At 37.5% G+C, this 25,943-nt stretch overlaps 1 protein-coding gene across 3 annotated transcripts in view; it reads right to left on the reverse strand.

The window, feature by feature from the left end:
• CDH18 (cadherin 18) overlaps positions 1-25,943 on the reverse strand; it is a 281,427-nt gene that overhangs the window by 171,642 nt on the left and 83,842 nt on the right. For all 3 annotated transcript variants that reach the window (XM_075744847.1, XM_075744848.1, XM_075744846.1), the window contains exon 3: positions 18,011-18,491. In XM_075744847.1, the coding sequence (XP_075600962.1) occupies positions 18,011-18,238 (228 nt within the window). In that variant the 5' untranslated portion in view covers positions 18,239-18,491. The remainder of the gene's footprint in view (positions 1-18,010; positions 18,492-25,943) is intronic.

Below are 25,943 nucleotides of genomic sequence, written 5' to 3' on the forward strand. Positions count from 1 at the left end.
TGGAAGAAAAGTATTGTCATTTAGATGTTTCCAGTTTAATAAACCAATATTGCACCTACAGATGTACTTAGGGGATTACATTGATAAAGGCAGCTCCTGAATAGCAGTGAGTTTTAAATTCTCAAGGTTTTTTGGTAGGAAGAATATTGATTTTACAGAGCAGAAATGGTTCTAGCAATTTTGAAGAAACTTTAAGTTACAAAAGTAACATACTACTCAGTAACTACTGAAACAGAAGGGAAACTTTTACATTCTTCCTAGGGTAGTTGTATGGTTTGATACTTGTATCACATTTCCACCTAGGGATTTTTTTCATTGTGGTTTGCTACAAAAGGTTTCCAGAGAAAAACATTGCTGTCCCATAGAAAATAAAATCAACACAAATAAATGCTAATATACTATAGGTTAGAACACTTCTAAGACATGGAGCAGAATGTTTGTTTTCTGAGTGGTAAGTACAAGCCTCATGAACTAAAGTTCTGCTGAAGTAGCAGATTCAGAGATAAGGATTACTTATATTACTGTAGGATCTCATTGGTCACATTTTTTTTCAGATAATATATACAATACATAGTAAGATCATGTCTCTTCTCCAGATGCTAGACCTAAGAAGATCAAAAAAAAAAAGTAGCCATAGTAAGGTTACTGTGTATTAATAGTAGCATTGTGTATTGCTCCTTAATAGTACATCTCTTTTGTGGAAGAACCAGGAACATTACTCTAACTTTCTGATTTCCAGTCAAGTATATTTGTATATGCTGACTAATTAGGTGATATGCATTCCTTCTGCTACTATTAACCACTGTAATAACTATCAACATCCATAGTGAAGTCAGAGAAGTTATTATATTTGAGGGACAGAGAAGTGTCTCTCTAATAAGAACTATTGCTTTCTGCAGTGGATTCACCAAGGGGAAAATGATATGTAATAGATGAAAGACAGTATAGGTCAAGGTAAAGATTAATAGCTATATTAGTAAGAAAGTGGCCACAACTAAAAACAATTACAGAATTTTCACATCTGGCAATGCTTTTTTAAAATGAAACTATGTGAGGAGTAGAACTCTGGGTATTGCTGGTTTGGGCTTTCTACACAAGGGTTTTTCAGCGAGATCTGATTTTCCAGAAGTACCAAAAAAATCTACTCCCTGAAGTCAAAACTGGAAAGAAACAAATCAAAGAAGCCAACAACATGATTCAATTCCTAAACACTGCATTAAATTGGAGCCACTGAGTATCGCTAGTTGCTTGTAAGACAGAAGGTTTGGGGTTTGTTTTTTTTTTTATTTGGTTTGGGATTATTTCCCCCAAAACTGTAATAAATGCTATAAGCAATACTACTATGCATATATTTCAGCTTTTACCTGGAATCTACATCCCAATTTTACATAATCCTTATGATTAATGATTTAAATAAAAACAAACCATGAATGAGTCACTGTAAATTGCCAGTTTAAGTATGAAAACTATCTATAATGAACGTATTCCTTGTGCTCTGAAAGAAACATGTCATAATGATTTCATACAACATAGAGGAAAAATGGAGAAACTACTTATTCTGAATAAAACATAAAGCAAGATTTGCTCATGCTATTACAGACATTTAGGGGAAAAGTTATCTAGGAAGCAAGGACAGACTGGAAATGCTGAGTTCATCAGGAATAGCCTCTAACACTATCAAGCTTGGAATAACATTTAATATGACAACAAATCCTTATGATATAGGTGCACAATGGGCAAAAGTGATTTTCGTTAACATTTATTTGAGCTAAAGCTCGGCTATCTGTGTTTATGGACATACAGCTCTGACTTCTTGAATGATTGAACTTTCTGTCAAACTGTGGCTTGCACTTAATCTCAATGTGCTGTGGTTTTTACCTGCTGAATTACCTCAATTCATTACTGAGAGACTAATTAGGAACACTGATATAACATTAAACATCAAAGCATCCTATACGAAGCAGTTTTACCCATTTCATACTTGAAGAACTGCGCTTTTTTTTTTTTTTTTTTGATGACTCCTACTGCTTGTAGGAGGGAAGGAAAGGAGAGTGAAAAATCATTTCTGAATCACATTCCTCACACTACTCACAACTGTCTAGGCCACTATCCAACTCACTTAATTTCATATTTTTTCAGTCAGAAGAGCCCTCCACTACTCAGCTGTTCCTCATACTGCTTCCACGAAAGTAAAGCAATCCCTTCCCGTAAAAAATCCTGTACTCAGAAAGACAACAGCTGTAAATAAACACTGTAATTCCAGAATTGAAGTTGTTTGTTGGAAATGTAGAGTTTCTCAAATGAAGGTGATTGTCTGATGGTCTAATTAGTCACTCCTCACACAGAAACTGTTCTATACATTAGATCAGCCTTGTAGCCCTTCTCAGAAATGTTTCTTTTGCAAGACTAGGGAAAGGATAAGAAAATGAGCAGTATGCTTTGCATTTGAGACACAGGTGCACTGTGGATTTATACAGTAAGATATTTGGTGGTTGCTTTGTTGTTTGGGGTTTTTTTCCCCCCTTCCTAATGACTTCTAATATTCAGTTTGTTCATCAGATTGCTTCTAAGCACTTAGCCGATGGAGGTTTTTCTTAGAGCTCATATAACCTTACACTCTTATTAATGAGTGGTAACTGTCAACTCAGTTAAAACTGCTCAACTCGGCTGCTGCTCATGTGACCCATTCTACATTTATCTGTATTGAAATTCAGTCAGTCTTGGAAGATCTCTCTGCTGCAAGTCTTTATGGTTGGTCTTTCTCATTTTTAATTCTAAAGAGCTTAATATAATTAATGACATTTGTCACCTGGCTATTTACCCTGCTTTCCACAAATAGTTTTAAATACTAAGTGGCATTAGTTTTCCCCACATGCCAGTTTTTGAGGTTTGTTCGTTATATTGATATCACTGCACGCTTTGGTCCTCAGATACCAAAGTAGTTTTAGATATTAATATACCAAAGTTATTGGGTTAGGTAGTTCTTCTTGAATTACTGCACCAGGTACATGTGATTAATTACTGTTCATTTGTTGATTTGTTCCACAGCCTCTTTCACAGTGACTCAGTTTGAGACTCTTCCGTTGATGCATTCCTAATAAAAAGACTGTGCCGTGTTCCCCAAGATCTCCCATGGTAAAGAGATTTAAAAAAATTCTTTTAGCTTTTCTGCAACAGCCATGTTTTGCCCTCTTTAAACCTTCTATACCCCAACTACCTTTTAGCACAACAGTCTCTGGTAGGCTTCATAATCCTGATGTTTCTAAAGAAGAATTTTTATTTTTTTTTTTATTGCAAGTTTTTCCTCAAACTTTCTTTGATGAGTCACTGTGCTTTATAATTAACATGCAAGATTTCTCAGTTCTTTCTCTCATTGGAAAGAACTCCACTTTTCAAGACTATGCCTTTATTTCCCCTCTCTACAGTGTCATTTAGTCGTTTCAACTTCCTTTAGCCCTTCAGGTCTTTCTGGCAGGTGGTTTGCAATTGCTTTAAGCATTACTTAAGACCAAATTTAGGTTTAGTTCTTCTTTTTGCAATTTGATGATTAGATAATTTATGAAGCAATGTCATTGATTATGGCTAGAGACTTTTAACACTGGAGTTCAACATCAATGTAAAAATTATCCTGCCTTCCAGGGAGTAAGTGAAGTCCTCCATGACTGCTGCATTTTTCCTGCCTTTGAAGCTACCTGAACACCTCGAAACATCATCAGCAACTTTGTTATTCCTGTCAGCAAGGTAATGACAATGTTCTTGTAATTATATTACATCTGAAACATCCATACAGATGCTCTTTGATTTGTTGGAAAGATCACGTTGTCATGATTTGACCTAAGGCTTTCAGATAGAAAGTATTCGTGTATCAAGGGTGTGCACACATTGCTTCTGTAATACTTTACCAGGTCAAAATTATACCTCTTTAGGATACTACTGTATTTTACAATGAAAATTTAGAATTAATATTAAAGTAGTAAAACAAATATAGCAATACAAACATACTAAAAAAAAAAATGGACCATGCATTCCAAAAGAGACTATATTTATATTAATTATAAGCATTTCTATTTGTTTTGTGAACATATACAGAAACTTCCTCCTAAATAGACTTTTCTAATTTAAAGGAAGGATTCTGTTTGTGGATAGCACCTCTTTTATTATCAACACATTATCACAAGAATGGCTCAGGTAGGTCTTTTGACTAATATGAAAAGATGTCTTCAGTAGAACTGTAATTATTGGTATGTCTTTTATATGAGACTTTGAAAAGCTGTATTATTTATACTGATACCTTAAGTATCAGGTACACTAATTCACTGGAAGATAATGAAACAAACAAATACATTTTGGCAACAGTTAAGGTTACACATATCTGACAACAAAACAGAGAAGGGCATACCAATACCCCATGCCACACAAATTAATTATACACTAAGCCCAAGGTAAATCCTAAGTGCAAATTTATGAATACAAACTATTACCCCTGATAACTGGAATTTTTATTTGTTTGTAACCTAAAAGAAAATTTCAAACTATTGTAAGAGGAAAAATGCACAAATGTTCAACATATAGGACAGCTATACTACTCTTGAGCAATAATTTAGAACAAACTCTTCTGGTGAGCTTAATCCCGTGATTGCATGGGCAGCAGCTGCTCCTTTAACAACCTTTAATAATACTTTTCTACAGAGAGACATCTTTGCAACTGTCCTATCACTTGTCATGAACAGCTCTGTACAGGCAACCTGTCTTTTAGAAAACCTCATCTAAATTCTGGAGGGAATAGACTTCTCCAGCAAATGGACCCAAGATCATAGGAATATGAAGATGACTTTAAAGGTATTCTGTTCTAACTCCAGACATACAGATTTGCCTCTGCTCTCGTGCTTGGCTGTAAATAGTTGAGCATAATCTGAATGCAAATATCACCTCTGTACTTTCTTTCCAAAGGCGTATGTGTTCTTTTCATTGTTATTTAAAATATGTTATTTAAGTTGCAGTTGATAAACTTGTGGAAATCACTATTTAAATGAAAACTAACTGCTTGTCAAGAACCAACCAGAGCTCATCCTGATAAACAGAAAAAAAAAAAAACCCTGCATAAAATCTGAAACAGTGCTTTCATGTTTTTACCGCCTGGTGTTTTCCATTACAATTAGAAAAAATAAACTATGTATTTTAGAAATTAAATATTTACAAAGGCGATTAATCTGAAAATTCACCACTGATTTTAGTTTCATGGACTGTGTAAGTGTTACATGCTTATGAACAATGGCAAAGTTTTAGATTTAAACCTTAGATCTCCTGCTTTACTTATTGTCCAACAAACTTTTATTGTCATTAAAAACATGCATGTGTTCTAGAACACAGAGAAATACAATATGAACATTACACAAAATTTTGATACAACAAGATGACATGTAGGCAAAGTACCTAATAAGGCTAAGAAGCAATTGCTGAGAAGGCAATGCAATCAAAATCAACCAATATGAGTCATTACCTTTAGTGCCATACAGAATACACCACACAAATAATCTCCTGCAAACTCCACTGTGAGTCTAGGAATATTGCAGTCTCATACCTTTTTTTCTGACATTTTGAGATGAATTAATAAGATGCTAGACCTGAAATCCCTATTCTTCTACAGCCATCTTCACCTTAGAAAAAGAGGATATCTTCCTGCTAAAGCATGTTCTGGATGGCTTCATTTGTCACATCCTTCTAGATGAAGACAGGAGAAAATACCTAACTGTGGTGATGTGCATACCATTTGTCTAACTATCATGTTCGACTTCCTGCACTTTTTAAATCTTTGTAGCTTGATATACAGTAAACAGGATTATTTAATCTCAAGTTCCAATCATTCAACAGAAGTGTTCCTGTCATTGTATAAACAAGCTAAGTAAAAGTCCAGCTAACACTTCCTTTTATAAATACATCTTGAATGAGTTGGTAAAACATACTGAATACCCAAATGATGTAGCAGCATCTTTAAAAAGGTAACAAGGCATTTGGGCATGAAAAGTTACACAGGTAATGAACATAAATGAGCTCCTCTCTTAAAATAAGGTTGAGAAGTTACTTGAGAAGTAATTGACATGCTAATTCACACTTGAACTGTCAGCATTTCTTCAGCTTCATCAACATTTAAGATTAACTGGTAAATATCCTTAAAAATTAATTTACCAAGTTAAAGACTTTATTTCCTCATTGCCATAGCTTACGGATGTAATTTACGCACCACCTCACTTGTTTTTTGTGGGTTTTTTTGTTGTTGTTTTTTTTTAAAATACAGAAACTAAGCATTTTGGCAGTTTACATAATTTGATATAATGATTGACAGAACCATGCACACAGAGTGTAACGTAAGTTAAAGATGCAATTACAAAGAAGGCAAGTTGTACCACACCAACTTCGTGGTGGGTCAACCCTGAGTGGTTGCTGAACGCCCACCCAGCGGTTCTCTCACTCCCCCTCCTCAACAGGACAGGGGGAGAAAGTAAGAGAAAAAAAGTTCAGGGGTCAAGATAAAAACAGGGAGATCACTGACCAATTACCATAACAGTTTCGACATGAGGAAAATTAATTTACTGCCCATTAAAATCGAGTTAGATGGTGAGAAAGACAAAAAATAAAACACCTCCCTCCTGCCCCCTTCTCCACAGGCTCACCTTCACTCCGTTATCCCCAACTCCTCGACCTTCTCCCCAACAGCAGCACAGGGGGAATGGGGGGGCTGTGGTCAGCCCATGACAGCTCCTCTGTGCTGCTCCTTCCTCCTCATACTTCTCCCTGCTCCAGCCTGGGGCCTTCCCCCGGGCTGCAGGGAAACACCCGCCCCACCCAGGGTCTCTCCCGGGGCCGCAGGGGCACCTCAGCGGGGGCGCCTGGAGCCCCTCCTGCCCTCCTCCCGCTCTCCCCTCGGGGCTCGCAGGGCTCTTTCTCACCCCGTTTCCCTCAGCCCTGGCTGCCGGGCAGCGCTTTGCCCTTTCTTACCCAGGCTTTCCCCGAGGCGCCCGCCCGTGGCTGAGGGGCTCAGCTGTGCCCTGCGGTGGGGCCCTTGGAGCCGGCTGGAACCGGCTGTGTCCGGCACCGGGCAGCCCCGGCCGCTCCCCCTCACAGGGGCCGCCCAGCTGCTTCTACCGCTAACACCTCACCGTGTAAAACCAATACATGATGAAAACGAAAAACAGAATAAAGGAAGGAACAAGGCCAGGCAGGAACAAGGGTGGCAAATGTTTAAGTGAGAAGTGGCAGTTCCTCCTAAAAGATGTTGGTTTCATCAATATAGTCATTCAGTGTAAAGAACACGTAAAAGCCACAGAACTTCAGCTGCTGGCGTGTCAAAATCATGAAAGGGCAAGAAATAAAGAATAAAAAAAGAAAAGAGGGAAGTTTTGTATGGACTTTTTCAGTTCATAAGAATCTCAGGGAAGATTAGATCACCTTGACAAAATTATTTTGAACCATTAATTGAAATAACAGTCTCCACATAGCAAACTGATGTTTTGCAATATGGAACTGACAGACTGTATAAAGCTTCCTTACAAAACCAGTTATTATTTTGACATATTAGATTCAATGTTGCTATTTTGATATAAAAGACCAAGGTTCTTCTTGGTGCAATTCCACATTGACTTAAACAAAGTTAAACCAGGTAAACACTTTATCCCATCTCTTTGGACTGGGACTGAACTTCAATGCTTTTCTGTTTGTCTGGTTGGCCTGTCAAGTCAAAATGCCCTTGTCAGTCTGTATATAGCCATTTTCTATCAAAGGACTGCAATGCAAGTACTATGCTTCAGAAAACCTCAGATATGGCTGAACACGCTCAGAGAAAGTCAGATTGATCAGGTTGACAAAAGCACTCTCTTCCCTTGAGTTTGATTTTTTCCCCCAAATAACCTTTGAATGTTTAGAGATTCCTCTTTAAAAATAATAAATAAAACCTAAAGGTCCACATCATTTTAGGACTTGTAGAATTCGATGTAGTGTGCCCTCAACCTCTCAAAAAGAAACCAAGTAACAGCTGTTGAATAAAAGTGGGGTTACTATCACCATGGAGGTAGCAAAGGGGGCTGTGTCAATAAAACTAAAAAAACCCAAACAAACAAACAAAAAAACCCAAGCATACTTGTGCACATTTTTATTTTGAAAAGCCACAGTCTTGAGTTAGCTTTTTGTAAAAATACAATAGAAAATGACATAGCTAACTTGATATAGAACCATATAATGTTGCACAATACTGACCTCAGATTTTATATCAGTTAAGATGTAGAGGGCACATTTCCTCTCCCTGAGCAACCGTGGGAGACAGATAGAATAAAGAAATAGGCACTGTCCTATATCATCTGTGTCGGCTTTCCATCAACTTCAATGTCACTGAATCAAAATTATATTTAGCAACAGTAAGGGTGACAAGAATTAGGACCTGAGTAATCAGAGAGCAGAAAAGCATAAAGATCAAAATAGATAAAAAGTACTGTAAAATCTGAGGTTAGTGACCTATGGAGAAACTGTAACAGGAAAGACTTTTTTTTTTTTTAATTAAAAGGGATCTATTAAAAACACAAACCTCTACTTTTTCAGTGCAAACATCTATAATCTCAATCTTTCACAGATTTGCTGAGAGGTCCTTTGGAAGAAGCTGGAGACATCTCAGTCTTAAATTCAATTAAAAATTGTGAAGCTAAAATCTTTGCTCAAATATTAAATGTATTCATTCAATGTTGGTCTTCCCCCTTTCTAAGAGCCCTGGAAGAATTAAAAAGTTAATCTCTTTCACACTAGACACATGAAATATATGATTTTAAATCCTGTTGAGTCAAAATCCCTCTCCTCTCCTTTTGTTTTATTTTATTTTCTACATAGGTCTATTCTAGTATAAAATTTTAAAGAATCAACCAAAGTCTATAAAAGAACAGAAAAATCTGTGCTTGCATATTTAGGTTGTTATTGCTACCACATTTTCACTAGCTATAGAGAAAAATTACTTTGTCTAAATACATTATTTGTGAAACTAGCAACCTGAAAGGTAGAAAATGAGATGCACATTATCTGAGATGCTGATTATGCCACTTGCACACCTTTTTACAAAGGCGTGAAAATGGCTAACAAGCCATATGCAAAAGCTTTAGACTATAACATACACACTTTCCTTTGTCACTTTCTTTATCATAAAAGAAAAACAGTTTTTTGTCAGAATAAATTTTGGAGCTGTTTGCTTATGTTTAAGCTGAAACATCTGATATGCTTTCTTTTATTTAAACTTCTCACATTGAATAAAAGCATTTTAATTGTAAAACTCCATTTTTGTTTCTTCCTTAGCACTTATTCTAAAGTATACATATTTTCCCCCTTACTGTCATTAAATCTGAGATATAAAAATTTCTTGATATGCTCTGGGAAGTTTAGATTCACTCTCCTGTATTAGAACTAATTTATTGCAATAACATGTATTACTTTGAAAAAATAATTTTGAATGACAAGCCTGTTACCCTGCATTTCTGTTTTCAAGAGTAAAATAATGAATTATTAGAGTTCCTACCTTGAGAATCCAATATAACACCTGGGATTTCTTTCCTAATATCTAACTTACAGTACAATAATTTCAGGACATTTTTTCCTTTCCTATTCCCTTTCTTGTATTCACACTCATTTCCAGCTGTTCCATACTTCCTTATTTCCCCCATCAACACAAATCTGAAAGTGGTTTTGAATTACAGGTAAAATTCTAAGAACTAAAAGTAAAGTGTCACTCCCCTTGCCCCCCAAGTTTTGGAAGAAAAATGCAATTGAAAAACCACACAGAGCTGAATACTTGAAAAGCCATTCCTATTTACCCTTCAGAGGACATCCAAAGTGGATTAAGAGGTTCAGTATTTCAGAGATCCAAATGGTCCACAGAGAAATCAAGTGTCAGTCTTGTTCATTATATTCCTCTGCTAGTCCCTCTAACAGTACGACTCAGCCTCAAACCAACACTGATCTCCCCTTTACTACTGCACATTTACTTCCCTCTCCAAAGTAAAAAGGACAATGAATGTGTAGCTATGACCTGTTTCTAATGCAACTCACTTTTTTAAAAAATATCAGAAGGAGCAGACCTTCTGAAGACAGTGAGGTGTGAAGGTTCAAAAGTAATAATGTTACAGACTGAAACATGTACCCTGTTTCTTTTCTTTCCTAAAATTCTTTATTTTCCATACCCCGACACATGAATTACCTGACCTGGAAGCATGTAGAAAACGCAAGAGAAATGTAAACTATATCAGCTATGACAACTGAGAAATGTTAAAGCTTACAGCCCTACACACAAGTTTTTCTAGATTTCCTCACGAGAATCTTCACTCCTCTGAGCTGGTGCAGTCGGTACCCGACTCCTCACCAGGGCATGGTGCATTCACGAGCCCTGCCCCTTTCATTGCTCACAGCAATGTTTTCATTAGAATAGTGTTCATCAGAGAAATGGAAAAGACAAGAAGTCCCATGTAGCTGAAAGCTCAGTTCTGTGGATTCAAGCTGCTTATTTGAGACAAGGATATTTGTTCCTGCTTAATAAAATTTCCAGTTTCTCCATTGCACACACGCGCGCGCGCACACACACACACACTTGCACCCACAGATGAGCAGTCTCTCAGAACTAACACTGTTAGATACTATTGATCATTGGGAAGTTTTCAAGAAACCTTCCCCAAATAATTTTAGAAAAAGAAGTCACTGTGGGTTTAAATTCTTTACAGATACTTTTTTAAATACAAAACTATTTTGGGAGTTGTTTGTTCAGGTAAACATTGAAGACTTACTTACCCCAAGTGCAACAGCAGGGAACCAGTTCAATAATCCCAGAACCACAGAAAACACTTTTCATTCCTACCACAATCTCATTTTTCTGGGACCTGTGTTTTCCCATGTTCCTATAAAAACCTTCTGAGTATGGCTAATATGGATTAATTTTATACAGATTTCCAGTCTCCAAATGACATTTTTTTAGAGAAAAGAAATAATGTCTGAGGAATGGCGATATGCTTGATATTAAAATATAATGATGACTTGTTGTCCTAACACTTGCTGTATAACAGATGATGGCAGTAAATTAATCCATCCTCTTGACAGTCATTTCACAATAAGAATGAGAAACCTTACCATTTTCATTGCGGGCGTACCCTATTCTTGTCCTCAGTGTGCATTTCCATGACAATAACTGTAATCATTGTAACAGCATTGTACATAATGACTCTGCTTTCTGTGATGTTACTCCCAAATTGGGTGTGAAAAATGTGAAAGGACAGATCTCAAATGGCAAAACTCTCACCAGTGAAGCAGAGTAGCCTACAGAATTAACAATTGACAGAACTGATAGCGTGCTGCCACGGAACAGAAGCCTGGAATTAAAGGGCACTGTTCACATAGCCTTCCCTCATAAACTGAGGGGCTTTGCATGAAAACCTCTTGTCAAATTAAAGGCACATAGAATGAGACGTTGATGAGGTATGTAAAATTAAATGCAACATCAGTAAAACATCTATTTTTCAAAATGAAAAGGAACTCATGCACAATGACCACTACTGAAATTTTGTTAATTACTAATATTTTGTCAATCTCAGCCAGGATTTTTTTTTTTCTGAATTAATAATATATGCCTGAGCTAATATGATAGATCTTTGCAGTAAATCAGGTCATCAGAACCATCACAACAAATGGAAAATAGAGTACAGATGCTTCTAAGTCCCACAAAGCTTCTGCATACATAAGCTTACTAATATTGTGAAGTACTCAGAGTAGCAAATGATGAACAACACAGGGAATTCTTTGAGGAAAAGGGGAGAAAAATTGGTAAGTACAGAGGAAGAAATGTCCTCAGACAAGGCACGTAGTCACATTCTGACCACGAAGGATTAAAACAAATCCTATTCATTGACCTCCATAAATGTAGCATTAATAGAGTGCTCAGAAGATAAAAGAAAATATATAATACTATTGTAGGAACATAAAAATGAAAGGGACCATCCTTTAGCTCACTGAATCCAGGCACCTCTGTTCTTGCATGCAATCACGTCTATAAACGCTTTCATACAGACAAGCTCACTTTACTTTGAAACCCCTTCAGATTCTTATTTCCACTTTTCTTGTTAGTGGACTCTTTCAGAATTTCAATTATTTTCTTATTTCCATTCTAGATTAACTCAGGGCCAGCAAAACATCTTTTTTTTTTCAAGTAAAAGTTGAATCAACTTAAATAGCTCTTCTCTTTCCCTTGTGGTTTCTTCTGAAGTGTATTTATAGAATAACACATGCTTTCCACTATGTATATCACAGTTTAGCCCCAGCCGGCACCTGAGCACCACACAGCCGCTCGCTCACTCTTTCCACCCCAGTGGGATGTGGAGGAGAATCAGAAGAAAAAGGTAAAACTCATGGGTTGGGATAAGGAAAGTTTAATAGGACAGCAAAAGAACACGAAAATAACAACAATACTTATAAAGAACATAAAAACCAGGTGATACACAATGCAATTTGCTTACTGCCTCAAAGCTGATGTCCAGTCCATCCCCAAGTAGCGATCCCTTGTCCCTGGCCAGCTCCTCCCTTATATACTAAGTATGACGTCATATGGTATGAAGTAGCCCTTTGGCTACTTTGGGTCAGCTATCCTGGCTGTGTCCCCTCTCAGCTTCTGCTGAAAATTAACTGTGTTTCAGCCAAAAAACAGGACATTACTCACTCCTTATTTTATACTATCTGCATCATGCCCAGATCCTACACTTCCCAATTAATCACCACTACTTTCCCTGTCTTTGAGAGATATATACACACAAAGATATCATTCCCTTAGTCTACAGGCCATCCCTCTAAAAAGTCCATTGAGTTCATTTAGTCCATGGCTTTGGGCTCCATCTCTCGTAACAGTCTTTCAGGGCAGGAGCAATGCTGTGTGCTGCTGGATTGTTGCACGCTGTATCCAGAGCTCACAGCTGGTGTATCTGGTGTGGTCCATGCTCACAGTCTGAGGGTTGAAGATGTTGATTTCAAGGAAGTTGCTGAAGTTGGTTCCATCATTGCTGCACTTTGACAGTTTCATCAAATTTTGTCCATTAATTTGAGTGATTCTTACTGTAATACTATTGATATGGCATATAGCAATTGTAGTAGTGATGACATACGCTGGCAGAGTTATTTAGCATTTAACATCATACAATTTAATTTATTGGCTATTCTCACCCCAAATCAGATCCCCTTGAGGTACACATACGACTGCCTCTTCCTTCTGCATCGCCCACCAAGTGCACGCAGGTCCTTGCAGTACATGGAAGTTTTGATTGGGCAGGGCCAGCTCAATTAGCAGATCCGCTAGTGTTAACTAACCAGGTGGCTTTTGCTAAATGTGTATCCCAATGTTTGAAGGTCCCACCACCCATTGGTCTGAGTGTAGTCTTCAACAGTCCATTGTATTGTTCAATTTTCCTGGAGGCTGGTGCATGACAGGGGATGTGATACACCTACTCAATGCCATGCTCTTTGGCCCAGGTGTCTATGAGGTTGTTCCAGAAATGAGTCATGTTGTGTGACAATTCTTTCTGGGACGCCACGTCACCACAAAACCTGCTTTTCAAGGCCCAGGATAGTGTTCCGGGTGGTGGTATGGGGCACAGGATGTTTTCAGTCATCCGGTGGTCACTTTCATCATTATAGGTACATAGCGCTTGCCTTGGCATGTTTGTGGGAGTGTGATGTAATCAATCTGCCAGGCCTCCCCATATTGATATTTCAGCCATTGTCCTCCCTTCCAGAGAGGCTTTAACCACTTGTCTTGCTTGATTGCAGTGCATGTTTCACATTGATGGATGACCTGTGAGATGGCGTCCATGCTCAAATCCACCCCTTGATCACGAGCACGTCTATACGTCGCATCTCTTCCTTGATGGCCTGAGGTGTCATGGGCCTATCAAGCTGTAAATAATGCACCTTTACGTTACCAGTCCAAATCCAGCTGAGCCACTTCAATCTGAACAGCCTGATCCACCTGCTGATTGTTTTGGTGTTCCTCGGTGGCCCGATTCTTAGGTATGTGGGCGATGTACTTTTACACGATGTACTTTTACAACCAGCTTCTCTCGCCAGGCAGCAATATCTTGCCACAATGGGGCAGCCCAGATGGGTTTGCCTCTGCGCTGCCAGTTGCTTTCATTGCTGTAATCAATGCCTGTCACACTGGAAATACCCCTTTATAGCCCCTTTATAGCATGATGGCATTAGGGTACTCTGCGCACCAGTGTTCACTAGAGCCTTATACTCTTGTGGATCTGATGTGCCAGGCCATCGGATCCACACAGTCCAATAAACCTGGTTGTCCTTTTCCTCCACGTGGCTGGAGGCAGGGCCCCTCTAATCCTGCTCATCATATTCCCTACTCACTTCCTGCAAAAATGACTTAGAAGTCCCTTCAAGAGGATCATAACTATGATCAGGCCTTCCACTTGGTCTGGGGGCTGCCTGCTGGAAACTGGAGCAGCATTTTTCCTACAAGAATCCCCATTTATGATTTTTTTTTCCTTTGGAACTCAAGTACTCATGCCTGTAGGGTCAAGGTAAGTTTTCCATCCCACTTCTTCATGTCTTCTCCGTGATTATGCCGGTAAAACCACAGGGTGCACACAGGTGTGTGGTGTGTATCATAGAATTGTTTGGGTTGGAACGGACCTCAAAGATCATCTAGTTCCAACCCCCCTGCCATGGGCAGGGACACCCTCCACTAGACCATGATGGTCTAGGTTCATCGCCATCCCTTACTAAGCAAACTGATTTTTTTTTGTGTATTTCTTCTGTACAGGGGCAACTGATACCGTCATGGGTTGTTTTTTTGGTTCAGCTGCGCTACCTGTCACTTGGAGTTGAGCAGCCACAGTGCCAGTTACTGGGGTTGGGGTAGCTGCAGTGCCTCTCTGTTCCCCCTGATGGTGCTGCCTACTATCAAGCAGTGTTTGGTAGATACTGGCCAGGGCCCAGCACAGTGGGGTAAGTTGTGCCTCTTTGGAATAGCCACAGCATCTTCCTTTCAAATATTCTATCACTTCATCAGGGTCCTGTAGTTGTTCGGGAGTGAAGTTCCAAACCATTGGGGGTGAAAAGGTCTCTGGATACCTGCCCATATTCTCTCACATGCCATGCCAGCCCTGACCATTCAGCCTCGAGGAAGATCTCTGGGTGGTATTCTTACAATTTTTTGTAACCCTAAACAGGACTTAAAACGCATTCAGGAGACATAGTAATAGGAACGTGCTGGCTTGAACATCCCAAGGATATTCAAAATTCTCAAAAGCTGTTGTAAGCAGCCTGAAGGAACAGCAGGAGGTGAAAGAGTGGGAGAAAGTATCCCCCTCTGTATTCCCCATAGATTGGGCATGTTTACTGATAATTTCTGAGAGATGTTGTCCGAGGTACAGGCATGACAGCAATGCCACATACAAATACCATCTTAACCTCATGACCAGTGATGTTACCATAAGTTAATATTACACAGTACAGCAAACTGAGAATCCTGATCCCTCTCCCAGAGGTGACAAACAGCGCTGCAGGGAATATATACAACGAGTAAAGGTTTACATACCACAGGTATGTGAACAAACAAAACACCATTGTGATCAATGACTATTTAACTAATACAATACACGCATATAACAAATTCGGTTTAACACACTCTGGTCAGATCTGTCATTATCTCAAACCTTTGAGCCCCACGTTGGATGCCAAAAAGGACTGTTGTGGTTTAGCACTAGCTGGCAGCTCAGCACCACACAGTCGCTCGCTCTCCCCTCCCTCCCCTTCAGTGGGATGGGGAGGAGAATCAGAAGAAAAGGTAAAACTCATGGGTTGGGATAATGACAGTTTAATAGGACAGCAAAGGGAGAGGAAAATAACATCAATACTAATAAAAGAATATACAAAGCACGTGATACACAATGCAATTTGCTCCCTGCCCCAAACTCGATGCCCAGCACATCCCCAAGTTGCGATCCCTCCTCCCCAGACAGCTCCACCCCTTATGTACCAAGCATGACATCATTTGGTATGGAATATCCCTTTGGCCAGTTTGTGTCAGCTATCCTGGCTGTGTCTCCTCTCAGCTTCTTGTGAAAATTAGCTATGCCAGCCAAGAAACAGGACATACTATTATTTGTGGGAGTAATTAAACAAACATATTTTATTCTCCACCATCACTCCAACCATAGTATTTGATTTTCTCTGTATAGCTTCATATGTAAATTAATTTTTCTTGCCCAAAAGTAATCAGAGCAGTAAACAGATTAACATTATTTTTCACAATGTTTTCAATTCCACTTCATCTCTGTTTTGATTATCTCAGCTTTTGCAGCTTAGTATCATATTTACCTTCTTTAAGGTATGACAGTAGAGTCAATAATTGATCTGATGACCAGATCTTCCTCTTCCTTTGTCACTTACACCTGATCAACCAGGAGTGTATAACAGAAATTCATTATATTGTTCTGTAAGAGCTTTATCACATTGTGGTCCTGAGATTTACTCTGTATCTCCATATCCAAATCTTACTCATCCTATCTAGCTCTTTCCAGACAATGTTTTGATTCTCCTGCATAGCTTTGCATTAGCAACGTGTTTGTAAAATGCTTCTTCTATTCCAAAATCATTCATGAAAATGTTAATCAGTCTAAGCTGGGTCTGGAAGCATATCTCCTCATCCCCTTACCTGTTTTAAAAGCTTCTTTTTCAATGCACCCCACAATTTCTGTTTAGAAAGGTCCTTCCCCAGTTTGCATTTTCTGCACAAATCTCAACATTTTTCAGTATGCTGAAATACTTGGTATTTTACTAAGGTTGGCATAACTAAATATATATATATTATTTTTTTTTTGTCTTTCTGTTAACAGTATCTTAAATACAGATGCTCCACTTGCTATTTTTATTTCAGATGATGCTGTTCAAATTTGAAAGCCCTAGCTTCCAGACATCTGTGATTTCAGAAGCTACTGGTTTCCTTGGGTATTTTTCATACTTTAAGATATAATTTTCAGGATTCTCAACTTGAAGGCAAACTAAAATAAAATACTTCCTTTTCCATGTCCTCATCTCTATTAACCATCTTTCTTCACTTGTTATATTCAAAATCTTTCTCCATTTTCATTAAGGAAATTAAGATTCATCTAGATTACATAATAAAGAATTCTATCATAATACTGAAAGACAGTATTCAGGGGGAGAAAAGCTCCATCTGTCATATGTCTTCCAATAAAGTTATATATACAGTTTTGTGTTATTTTAATGCAAATTTAAAACCCAAGATATACAGACAACGTTACACATGATAAACCAGACTTCAGTTGGCCAGCCTACAACTGCATCAGCATGAACTTTATGCCCAAGCTTACTATATATGTCAGAACATAAATGCAGGGCTTGTTACAGTTCCTCAGAAGCCTGTGAGAACAACAAGTAATACACCTCCTGCCTCTTTTTATGAAGAAAGTTACAGAGGATTTCCCCTTGGAGGAGTCCTTTTCTACCCTACCCTCAGAGTGGAATGAATACCCTATGGAGCCTAGACTGTATTTATAATATTCCCTGAAGCAGAACTGAATTGTATTCTAAAATAGTCTGGAAAAGTCTTTAGCAGTGACATATTTAAGCCCCATGCATTTGGGGTTCTAGAATCTGATGTAAGAGGATCAGCTACACTCATTCTGTGTTAGCTGTGCTCAGAAGAAATGCTATTTTATCGTATTTTAATATCTTCATCCTATTTACTTTTATTTATATTTTTTCTTTATAATAAACATAGATAGTATACATAGACAACTGACAAGTTCACCGTATATGTATGTAGCATTCCAAGAGGCGTCCTCCTTTAAAAAAGGAGGTGCTATCTAACGAGATACCTGGTTTTCCTCTATCGATGCCCCATCTCTGGGGAGGGAAAAAAAAAACCAAAACCAAAACAACAAAAAACCCAAACCCAAAAAGACAACCACCTTACCTTTCCTACATACTGAGGATCTGGTCCCATGTGTTCTTCTAAAACAAAGAACTGATTCCACACCCATCCACGCTTGGGACGATGATGCACTTCTGTTTCGCCTTCTACGTGTTTGGTTTGATTTCTAGTCACCTTGATGGAGCCATGGTGAGCAGCTCCGTAACACCTCTGCACAAAACAGAGACAAACTAGGACTGGGCAGATACAAGATGTACTTGTAATTCTCATTGTAGGATAAGCTTCCTGTTCAAGGTTTTCTTTCTCTTGTCTTTTTCAGCTGTAATCCTTTAATAAGTTCCCGAGACAGAAGGTGAAGCCTGGTTCAGAAATACAGTCCAACATGAGTTTTTCTGCTTGTTCATGGTTTAGCTGCCCATTTGGGAAAGCTCAAATTATATTTACATTATGAAAAGCTGACTGGAAAAATTGATATTTCTTCTGAGGTCTTCACAATAGAGTTCCACAGCCGACCATTTTCTATCTAATAGGGAAAGAAAAGAAAGCCACTTACTTATCACTAAAACAAGCAATTTTCAGGTTTCTGACCTTAGATTACACTCACAGCTGTACTAACTGGTCTCTCAAAGATTCTCATTGTAACTAAAATTTCTTTTTAATGCTTTCTATAAAAACATTTTCAGATTGTTTTTATTAAAATACCTTAAGAATTAGCATGGCTCTTTCAAGCTATGAAAATATTCACATTGTTAAAAACTGGATGATTCGGGACAGTTCCTTTGGCCTTTACCTGCAAATCACTGATCTGATCTGGCAGTAAAATAATATCACTGCTATACTGTCATTAGATAGATAGTGATTGGTAATTTATTTCACATGAGTTCTTGATCTTCTGTACACCACACAGAGATCCAGCATGGTGAAAAATATGATGGGTTTTGAAAGAGAGCCTCCAAAATGGGCTTTGAGGATTCTAAGTCAATATTAGAGCATATTGACATGAACTTTCAGTCAAAATGTGCACTTTTACACCCTGTGCTTTACATAAATTCCAACCAATATCATACTGGAACTTCACAAAATTATTCCATATTGACAGAAAGTTCAGGAACTGTTGTTCAGATGATCAGTATTATTTTTATAAAAGCATCTAAGTTCGCAGTGACAATATTTTCTCAACTCCAAAAAGGAAAATGTAACTTTTTATACTACAATAGTAAAATGTGAAAATGTGCATGGAAGTTGATAATAGCTCTTAAAGCAAAGTACCTTGAAAGAAATAAAATAACTCTTCAACCTCAGAGAAATAGTTACCCTAAGGTAACTGTTTGTTCAGTTATCTGAAGATATCAAAGATCAGTCAATCAGGAGTCTCAAAGCATGCAACCAAAACTACAAAAATGAGAACTGTCTTCCAATATTGGCTTTGTTTGAATATCATACAGCCATTACAAGTTATATAAACAGAAACACAATGAAACTAATTTTGTTTCTAAGTTTCATGGGAACTTAACAGAACAAATTCTAAATCTCTAAAGAACCAAAGAAGAAATTAGAAATCAGATGGAAAAATAGTTCAGTGGAAGGAAGTTCATCAACTGTCTTCTGGCTGCAGATTTTTTCCCTTATGCTTCTTTCAAATCCATAATACCAAAAGCCCAACCTTACTTTCTTCTGTATTCATCTAAGTACAGTTTCTCATCAGAATAATGGAATAATACTTCAAGACTGCTGTACACTACAAATATCCAGCAAGGACATATTTTCCATTCCTATTCCTCAGTTCAGGATAGTGGGTTATGCTGAAGTAAAGGAAGAACTCCAGCCTCTTGTGGCTGGGCAGGAGTTCAAAAAGAAACTCTCTATGGTATTTTCCACCGAGGAAAGAAACTTTTAGACATTTAGTATTACCTTGCTTCTTATTTCCATATCAATGTAAACTCCCCTCAACCCCTACAAAGACCAAGCCACTGGTCTTTTAAAAGCCTCACATCCCATCTCAGAACTGATTCATACAACATGATGTATTGTTACTTTCTTTAAGTACAAACGTGATTTAATAGGAATTTTTCAGAGCTACATGTTGTATGATGTTGAAGTTATACCAGGGACAGAATACAGATATTCTGAGTCTCACATTTGTTTCTAACTATATACTCTTCTTCCTTGGTTTCCTTGCCTTTCTGTATCTTCCTCTGATTCTTGCTAGAAATCAGTTTTTACCTTGAGGCATGCAATTTCCTTCTAAAGATTTCTATATTTACAGATGAGCTATTTAAATGGATTAGTCATTGTTATACTTCAGATGCACATTAAAATTAAGCAGTACCTCACAAAATGATAAGGCTGCAGTTTTATCCATTCAAGTATTATTTTTCTTCCCTTTGTTTCCATCTTGGGAAATGCCTGGGAGCAGTTCATAAGACTATAAGCAGCGCATAATAAGTTAAAAATGGTATATAAAGTGCATTGAGATTTCTCAGAATGGCACATTTAAAATGTATTTGAAATCATTACTACTGAACTTTCCTTTATAAAACTGGAGATGGTGGTGGTGAAAATCCTTGCCTTATAAAAGACTAAATATAAATGAGTGCAGAAGAAATCAACAAATCAAGATTTACTATACAGATCTTTGTTTCTCGCCCCTCTCAGAAGTCATCCACAGGAAAAACCAAACCAAACCCAAGATGGAGCCTGTAAACTGTGTTATTATAACAAATAAGAGAAAAAAGTGGCAAACTACGAAGGGCTGCTTCATCTCAAAAATATCTGTTCTTCTTAACATTAACTAGGAAGCATTACATTTACATTTTGCCAAAACCATTGTGTTATTTAACTGAATTCAGAGACTAACTGTTAAACATCTGCCCCCAAAATTAAAGTTTTAAAATTCTTTATTCTGAAGAAATATTTTATAAAATAATAATAATAATATTGCAACAGCATCTACTCCCTGTTATAATCATGCTTAGAAGTTCAGGCCTCAACTGTTCCTGAATAGTGTGTGAAGTCTGGAGAACCATTTCCACTATGACAAATTCAACAATTAAAAGAAGACGGATTCTTTGAAGTGTTTTTGCTCTGGTAAACATCTTTTAAAACCAAAGTCTAATTACTGCTCAGCACAAAGATTCTCATTCTTCCTTACTCAGCACCCTTCTATTAAAGGTCTAGCATAAACATTTATTAAAAACCTGCCTCACCCCCCAAAAGAAACCTCAACTCTGCCATAAAGACAGCAAAGTTTGCCTGCAGGGGGAAGTACAGATGGAAAGACCTTGAATGTTTAACACAGAAGAGACACTAAAGCAGAGTAGATAAACTTGAACTGTGAGTGCCTAAAATAAAAGGACTGAACTTTCTGAAATCCCTTAAACTGTTGCCTTAAGCTGACATATGGAGATGCTGACTGCTCAGTGCTCTTGTCTGCAGCTTCAGATTAAGTGTCCTGCTTTATGGTTTTTGTTATAATGATGTACGCAACTGCAGAGTAGGCTTGTGCTATTGCGGTCTCCTGGGAGCCCTCATGAAAATGAGTTGTGTATCTCAAGAGATTGTCAGAGTGAGTTAAAATTAAAATAAATAATTAAATAAGATGAGGTGGGAAAGTTCCACCAGCATTGCCGGAAATCATTACAGCAGAGTAGTTACTGCTTAGTGTGGCAGCAAGTCACTATAATGAATTCCCAGGAAACCAGTACAAGCACAGTGATGCAAAATGTGTATGCTTCACCATCATGAACAGATGCATCCTTAGCAGTAGAGACTTGTCCTGAATCTCAGTGTCCCCTGTGTCCCATAATCAAATTGACCACAGATTTGAATTCAGCTGAATGATTCAGTTTTGCAGATGCACATTCAGCACAGCTCTACACACGTTTTGCCACATCCCATAGGGACCCTTTTCAGTCCCACGGTGATGGAGTGACAATTAGTTATGGAACTTGTAATAAATTGCATTTCTCATATACTTTCAGACTTCTCCCTCTGCACTCTGCCCTCTAGGCTTCCTTCCTTTCAGAACAAATTCTTCCGTTATCAAAATCTGACTAGCTTCAAATCAACATCATTATTTAGATATAAATAACCAGGCAGGAAAATATTTCCTTCTTCCTGCGTTGCCTGTGCTCAGTCTATTGCCAATGTCATATCCTTCAGCACTGCAGAAATAATGGTGTATTGACTGGGAGACTAAAGACAGAATAATGGGCTAGTACCAGAAAGAAAAATTGGCTGGTTTTTTTTGTTTTATCCTTCTAAGAAGAGTTCTATAGATTGCTAAGAGAATATACAGTACTTCTGTGGACCTCTGACAATTGGTAGAAAAAAGTGAAATTTCTAGGTAGATGAAAGGAAATGGTTCATCTATAGTTGATCTCTATTCTCTTTTCCCAAGGCTGGTAGAACTGAGCTATGGGACTTTACAGGAAAAAATAAGGCACCAAGTTTTTCTCAGCCTATGTGATACAGACACAATATATAATCATCAGTGCTTTCGAACAAACAGTGCCTTCTGCACATGCTAGACAATCTGACAGAATTAGTGTCAAAACTGTTTTGGAAAGCATTTAAAAACTGTATTACATATTGTCTTGCCCCTTTGTTGTAGCTATGTGTATGAGACTAAAAACTAGGAAAAAAGTGATTAAATAAAATCTTCTTAAAACAGTTTAATAGTAACTTCAATAACTACAAATGTTTTGACACTATATTTCTACATTGACAGATCTTCCAGATATGGGAAACTGGACTACTTTTTTTACTTCAATAGCATAAGGAAATGTTCTTTAATTTGTAAGATAACTGCATGAGATACTGAATTCCCAAATTATTGCTAAATTGGTAAGCTATTCTGAAAGCTAATCTTTATCATCCTGGAACTCAATCAGTGTCCTAAAGAAACAGCAAGAAAAGAGCATTGGATATCTCCCTCCTCACCTCTTTAAGCCAAGAAACCCAGCTGATGGCTGTACAGTGTCAAGGGGTGTTATTTCTTGTACCTCTCGTTCACACTTACCCACAGTTACACACTTACACAGACCTCTTCTAATCACCAAAACCCAAAAAGTGTCTATGCTAATCTAGAACTCACTGTTATTTCACCTAGTAAATTATTTTACATAAACTCCCTTTTACAAAATTAATATAAATAACCACAAAAGAAAGCCTCCATGAAAATAAGTATTGTTTTTCATATAAGGCAACAGAAACTCTGTTGTGGGGAGAAAGGGGTGTGTGGAGGGTGGGGGGAAGGGGAAGTGAGAAAATAAAAAGGGATCCAAAACTGACAAGAAATCACACATTATAAAAATATAAGTAACAGAAGAAAATTTAGAATAAGATATAAGAAAGACACTGAAAAAATATCAAGATAGAGAAGCAAATTGGAAAGTCCAAGTGGAAACAGCTGAAGCTGTGAAAGCTAATATGTGAAGCTATCAGAGACGATTTTTCTCTCAGACCTGCGTAAAAAAACCCAGCAGTACAACTTCTGTGAAATGTAAGAAATCCAGTTAAGATAGCTCAAGAGAAAAACAGTTGACATAAAGAAAACATTAATTGAGAACAAAAATCATAAAACAAAATTCCACAAAAAGTATATGTATCTATGAATTGGTATGCTCAAATTGCCAAGGGAAGTGCAACCACAGTATTTATTTCCTTATGCTTTTTTACTTCCATGCCCCAAAATCTCTTCTTCTAACTTCCACATACAACTCACAGATCAAGTCAACTGATGACACATTTGATTCAGAAAAGAAAATATATATACAATATAAAGTAATATAACAGTATAAGGACAACTACATAGGCTTAATGATGACAGGTTGTTATGCAATATGTGTGAAAAGCTGTGATATTCTTAGGTTCAATTTACAATCAGAGAAACACATTACGTAAAATCAATTACTTAGATGAATACACCACTCTTGCTTACACTGCCCAAATAAAAATCAAAACAAGGAAAAGAAATGCCCTCCTTTTTTGCTTCTTCTCCCCCTTTACCTCCTACCCCTCAAAGAAGGGGACAGTCATACCAAAACCCCAGGAAGAAACAAAAAACAGCAGCAGTATCCTGGGATATTATTAAGGAAAGGAAAATCACACATTTTTGGGCATTCTAAAACAGTGAAAACAAAACTCCAGACACAAATCTTTCACTTGGGAAAGCAAGCTAGCTGGCCCTCTGGAAAGTAACTTATTATACTACATTGCAGAAAGGCAATTTGACAGCACAGATACGGGTTTTACATGTCCTAATGTTGTAATTAGATATCCAAAATTAGTCATTGTCCAAGAACTAATAAATTAGTCTCCCCACTTGATTTTTTTAAAGGTAACAGTAGTGTTTAACTACAGAGTTAGCATTAAATAATTTTAAATCATAAAATTATTTCAGATAGTAATGTGTGATGAATTTTTCAATAGTATACTGACTGACAGACATACGTCAAACAATCCCTACTTATGAGGCTCCATACCTCCTACTAGCTCGGAGCTCCACATATTCCTTTTACCCTCAGTGACATACTTCATGAGGTTTATTGCTAGATTTTTATTAATTAGCATTTCTTGTTTTATTGACTCAACTCTGAAAAATTTCAGTAGCTTCAAAGTCATAGAAACCAATATACTGTTATTGTTGTGGGAAGATCACAAAAAAATACAGTTTAGCCACCCCTTTGGGTTAACAACTGCCGAATATGTTCTTAGTTTTAAACTAATTTGGATTTCAAAGACTTATCTGAAACAGTTTGTGGTTTTGTTCTTATTTGCATTATAGGTTTGATTTTAGACAGTTTTTACCTAAATCTTCAACACAGCACAAGTATGGACTCTTCTTTATTTTTAGCACAACAGATTAGTCTGATCTTTTCCTTTGTAAACATATTATGCCGATAATATCTTGAGACTGAAAAAGGAAGAAGGCCAGAAATGATTTTTCATCCAATATTAACACGCTGACATTTCTAGTTTTCTTTTTTAGTTCTGATTATTTTGTCAAGATGGAATAAAAAAAATTCAAAACTTTCCTTTAAAATTCTGTCTGCAGCCCTAACAATTAGCCAGCATTAGTTCGATTCAAGTTCTAGATAAAAGTTAATCTCCATTTTTCCTTGACTTTTACCTCCAGTATTAAAGCAATTCAAAATTCAGACTCCCTGCTAGCTTAACAGGCCTTAAAAAGGTACCTTGCTGGTTAGAATAGGTTGCATCATTTAAACTAGCTAGGTCATAAAACAGAATAGACACGGTATGAATAAAAGCTTTTGAGACTATTTATAGAAGAGGCCCCACACTCCTTACAGAAGGAGGCATGTGAACCTGAATTCATATTTTTTTATGAAGAACGTTGGAAGGAAAGCCTAGCAGCACCTGCAATTAAAAGAGAACAGAAATGCTGAACTAGTGCAAGCAGCCCTGGGCAGAACTAGATAACACCTAGGTTAAAGCAGGTTAGTCATGTGGTATATCTAGATGGGCTTCCCCGGAGGACAAAACCCCGCGGGAACCCTACCTAACAGCACCATGAGGATGAACGGAGAGTGTGAAAAGCTGAAACAGCCTTAGGAGATAAATAGTCACAGGAAACATTCAAAAGGTTTTAATGTTGCTTGTGGCAAAAGAAACTCCTGAACAGTTACTGGGATGGCACCTGCTTTATCATTCCTTATTTTAATAAACAAGACAGTCAAGACTGTCTTGTACCAAGGTCTTAAAATAGCAGCTTTAATAAGAGTTCAAGGAATTAATAAAAAGTAATATGGACTACTGATCAAGGTACTCTCTTTTGGTCCTATGTGTAGCTAATCACTAAACACAAGCTTCAATGGATTTCTTCATGGATCGCATCAACTGAGCCACCACTCACAAAGAGTAAAAATTAGCCATGTTACAGCTAGGCAACCAATCCAGCACATTATATGGCAAAGGAGATTGATACCACATTGCCCAAATAAAGGGTTCTAGG

This window comes from Balearica regulorum, chromosome 2, assembly GCF_011004875.1.
Source record: "Balearica regulorum gibbericeps isolate bBalReg1 chromosome 2, bBalReg1.pri, whole genome shotgun sequence".
Lineage (NCBI taxonomy): Eukaryota > Metazoa > Chordata > Aves > Gruiformes > Gruidae > Balearica > Balearica regulorum.